The sequence below is a fragment of the Geospiza fortis genome, unplaced genomic scaffold (assembly GCF_000277835.1).
Source record: "Geospiza fortis unplaced genomic scaffold, GeoFor_1.0 scaffold150, whole genome shotgun sequence".
Taxonomy (NCBI): domain Eukaryota; kingdom Metazoa; phylum Chordata; class Aves; order Passeriformes; family Thraupidae; genus Geospiza; species Geospiza fortis.
The window spans coordinates 33,370-37,909 of record NW_005054639.1 but is presented as its reverse complement, the minus strand read 5'-3'; the positions used below and the strand labels follow the sequence as shown (position 1 = coordinate 37,909).

The 4,540-nt window shown below is 52.7% G+C and overlaps 1 protein-coding gene across 1 annotated transcript in view; it reads left to right on the top strand.

Annotated features, from left to right (window-relative positions):
• DTNB (dystrobrevin beta) overlaps positions 1 to 4,540 on the top strand; it is a gene marked incomplete at its 3' end in the record, with an annotated part of 44,448 nt that overhangs the window by 27,210 nt on the left and 12,698 nt on the right. The window contains exon 5 of the mRNA XM_005430471.2: positions 1,649 to 1,734. Coding sequence (XP_005430528.1) covers positions 1,649 to 1,734 — 86 coding nt within the window. The remainder of the gene's footprint in view (positions 1 to 1,648; positions 1,735 to 4,540) is intronic.

Below are 4,540 nucleotides of genomic sequence, written 5' to 3'. Positions count from 1 at the left end.
GCAGAGCAGGGCTCAGGCAGAGCAGAGCAGGGCTCAGGCAGAGCAGGGCTCAGGCAGAGCAGAGCAGAGCTCAGGCAGAGCAGGGCTCAGGCAGAGCAGGGCTCAGGCAGAGCAGGGCTCAGGCAGAGCAGGGCTCAGGCAGAGCAGGGCTCAGGCAGGGCAGGGCTCAGGCAGAGCAGGGCTCAGGTAGAGCAGAGCTCAGGCAGAGCAGAGCTCAGGCAGAGCAGGGCTCAGGCAGAGCAGGGCTCAGGCAGAGCAGGGCTCAGGCAGAGCAGAGCAGAGCTCAGGCAGAGCAGGGCTCAGGCAGAGCAGGGCTCAGGCAGAGCAGGGCTCAGGCAGAGCAGGGCTCAGGCAGAGCAGGGCTCAGGCAGGGCAGGGCTCAGGCAGAGCAGGGCTCAGGTAGAGCAGAGCTCAGGCAGAGCAGGGCTCAGGTAGAGCAGAGCAGGGCTCAGGCAGAGCAGAGCAGGGCTCAGGCAGAGCAGGGCTCAGGCAGAGCAGAGCAGGGCTCAGGCTCCCTCTCCAGGAGCTCAGCAGCACGGCAGGCCGGTTTTTACAAAAACGCCCATCCCTGCTGGAATGCTCCGAGTCACAGAGGGTGCTGCTGGCACCATCAGAACCTTTCACATTCCCCTTGGCAGGTGCAATCCCCGAATCCATCCTGGTGTGGGGGGCAAGGGGCTGTACCAGCTATCCAGTGCCACCACTGCCATGGCAGGGACACTGCCGCTGTGCCAGGTGCTCCCAGCCCTGCCCAGCCTGGCCCTGGGCACTGCCAGGGATCCAGGGGCAGCCACAGCTGCTCTGGGGTGCCCCTGGATGGGCTCTGAGGTTCCTTCCAACCCAACCACTCTGGGTCCTGCTGCTCCAGGCCCTTGCCCAGAGCCCCTCTCAGCCCTCTCAGAGAATCCTTCAGGGGATTTCTGCTTTTCCAGCTCTCCCCACACTCACCCTGTGCTTTCCCCATCTCTGTATTTTCCCTGCCAGTCCAAATTCCCTGCCCAGCACGTTTAGTTACAGTTATTTGAAACGCTGGGAGTTGCTGGAGGTGGTGGCTGCTGCTGTTCCCATGATTTCTGCGGATCTGGGGCGGTTGTTGTCATTCCCGTGATTTCTGGGGTGGTTGTTGTTGTCATTCCCATGATTTCTGGGGCCCTGGGGCGGTTGTTGTATTCCCATGAATTTCTGGGGCAGTTGTCATTCCCATGATTTCTGGGGCGGTTGTTGTTGTCATTCCCGTGATTTCTGGGGCAGTTGTTGTCATTCCCATGATTTCTGGGGTGGTTGTTGTTGTCATTCCCGTGATTTCTGGGGCAGTTGTTGTCATTCCCGTGATTTCTGGGGCAGTTGTTGTCATTCCCGTGATTGGGGTGGTTGTTGTTGTCATTCCCGTGATTTCTGGGGCCCTGGGGCAGTTGTTGTCATTCCCATGATTTCTGGGGTGGTTGTTGTTGTCATTCCCGTGATTTCTGGGGCAGTTGTTGTCATTCCCATGATTTCTGGGGTGGTTGTTGTTGTCATTCCCGTGATTTCTGGGGCAGTTGTTGTCGTTCCCGTGATTTCTGGGGTGGTTGTTGTTGTCATTCCCGTGATTTCTGGGCTGGTTTTGTTTCCATCCCTGTGCAGTTCTCACAGGTGCCTCTCCCTGCAGTGAGGGCCATGGGAAGCTGACCGTGTTCTCAGTGAAAGCCATGCTGGCCACCATGTGTGGGGGGAAGATCCTGGACAAGCTCAGATGTGAGTACTCCTGAGGAATCCCACCTTTGTGGACTCTCTCCTTTCCTGTGTCTCTTGCATTCAGCTCTGGAGGGTTTTCTTTTGCTGACTTTGTGATCTTTGCCCTGAGCTGGAGCTGTGCAGAGTTCCAGAGTCATTAAGGTGGGACAGTCCCTCCCAGCCCATGAGTCCAAGCTGTGCCCAGTCCCCACATTGTCTCCAGAGCACTGGGTGCCACATGCAGGCCTCCTGGGACACCTCCAGGGCTGTTTGCTCCGTGTTCCAGCTCCTGGTGATCCCGAGCCCAGGACTGAGGAGCCTTCCCAAGCCCAGTCCTTCAATTTAAGCTCTTGGGCTCTTCTTTAAACGGAGAACTTGAGGGCTGATTTTCCAATGGGAATGTCCCAGTTGTCACCATTCCCCTGCTCTGGGCATGTTGGAGGCTCCTGTGAATCTCCTGAGGCTCTCTGCACCTTCTCACTCTGCAATCCCAGCTGCTGAGGTAGAACCCCAGGATGGTTGGGGCTGGAAGGGACCTGGGACACCTCGCGCTGTCCCAGGCTGCTCCCAGCCCTGCCCTGAGCCCTGCTGACCCCTGGGCTCAGTCACATCCCCGGACAGAGCAGGATTCCTCCAGCTGCAGAGGAAAGTGGTGGTGGAAGAGTTCTGGGAAATAAACCCGCTTTCTTCACTGCAGGACAAACGCTGGTGGGGTTTGGAGGGGTTTTTAATTTCCCCTTGGCACAGCCTGGGCTGTTCTCTCTCATTTTCAGATTTCCATACCTTGAATTTCTCTCTCTTTAGGGTCACTTCACTGCCTGCTCAGCTCAGATGAATGTCCTGAGCACACTGAGGAGGTTTCAGCCCATTTTGAACACAATTGTGTCCTGTCCCTGTAGTGTCCCACCCTTCCCACCCTGCCAGGTTCATTGCAGGCCTTCAGCTCCTGTGCAGGAGGATTCTGCTCCAGGGTGGATGAGGATTCTGGAATTTTGGCTCCCTAATTTTAGTTGTTCCCATTGGTTTCATTTTGTGTGCCTTTTCATCCTGACCTTTTTTCCACATTCAGTTTCTAGGTTAAGTCTAGTTTTTCTGGCTGGCTTATTTTTCTAAAATACACAAATCCACCATTTAAGATATTTTTTTATTTTTCCCCCCATTTCATGTTTTCTTTTATAACATTATTCAAGAGACCTTCAGTTCAAGCTGCTCTGTTCAGTCAGTGATACAAATTCCAGGTAGCTTTATCCATCTTAGCTGAGGCATTGCAGGCTTCTTCCTGAGCTCATTCTTTCAGGAAATTGGGGTAATTCCTCCAGTTTACTGGAAATGTGCCTTTCTGAAAGTGTCTATTTTTCTGAAGCTGGTTTTGATCACTGAAATGAAGGTGATTTTCTGCCAGCCTGAGCTTTTTGATGTTTAATTACTGCTGGTGCCTGAAATAACAGCAGAGGGGGCTCAGTGCCGCTGAGGAGGTGTGGGATCTGTCACATCCTGGGGAATTCTAGGTCGTGTTTGCATTGGTGAAACCTCCCTTTGGAGCTCTGGGGGTGCTCAGGGCCCAGCTGGCTGTGTGAGAGGTCTCTGCAAGGAGATTCTGGGTCCCAGGGTGTGGGGATCCATAAAGTTAGAGGGTTTATAAGAAGGTGGGAAAAAGACATGTTGATAGTGTTAGACACGCTCCCCTTCAAAACAGAGCAGCAACTGATTTTCTTTTACTGGCACAAAGACACGGTTGTGAAGAAAATTGAAAAATTGTGTTGTATGAATCTGTCAGATCATTCAGAATCCATTCACAAAAGTATACAGAAATTGAAAGACTTGACAGCCCAAGTTAAAGAAGTTAGTAAGTCCTGGATAGATGACTTGTTCCGAGAATAGAACGTTGCACCTTAGCTAAAGCAACTCTGCAAGAGAAGTCTCTGTGGATTAAGTGTTCTGATAGTGACATTAATAGTGATCCCCTGCATACTTCATTGTGTGCCTCGAATGATGAACAAAAGTCAGAAAAGTTTTTGTTATACAAGAAAGAGAATTAAGAAGTGGAATCACAGAAAGTGTTCAAAATCTCGCAGAGAATGTAGATGAAAGTATAGAAATAGAAGAGGAATTTAAATTAAGAACAACAAGAGTTTTTAAACAATAACTTGTTAATATTGTCAGACGTGATTTATACCTCTTCCACTAACTGAAACCTTCACAGCATTAAGTTGCTGTGTTGTAACACAGCAATGCTTAGATGTAGCAAGAACAAGCCTGAAGCAGATAGTAAGCAAAAACATTACAGCAGGGCAGTTCTGTTTTCTGTCTGGCATCGTTGTTCTGTCGTGCTCTCTGCATCCTGCCCCTGGGACTGGCCTTTGCTGGGGGCTGGGGCTCTGGGGAGGGGATCAGGGACCCCCGGGGCTCAGGGAGGAGCAGGGTCAGGGAGTGGGGCACCTGCAGCACCCCCCTCTTCTCCTTCCGTCCTTACAAACATCAGGGACCGTCTGCTCGGCCCCTCTTTGCTCTCAGGAGCACGTTTGTCCCCACAGAGCTGCTGGAAAAGGGCAAACGCCTCTCATCACAAATGTGCTCAGAATGCCAGAGCAGTTTGGGCTGGAAGGGACATTACATCCCACCCCAATTAAATCCCGCCCCAATTAAATCCCACCCCATTACATCCCACCCCATTACATCCCACCCCATTACATCCCACCCCATTAAATCCCACCCCAATTAAATCCCACTCCTGCCATGGCAGGGGCACCTCCCACTGTCCCAGGTGCTCCCAGCCCTGCCCAGCCTGGCCTTGGGCACTGCCAGGGATCCAGGGGCAGTGCCCCCG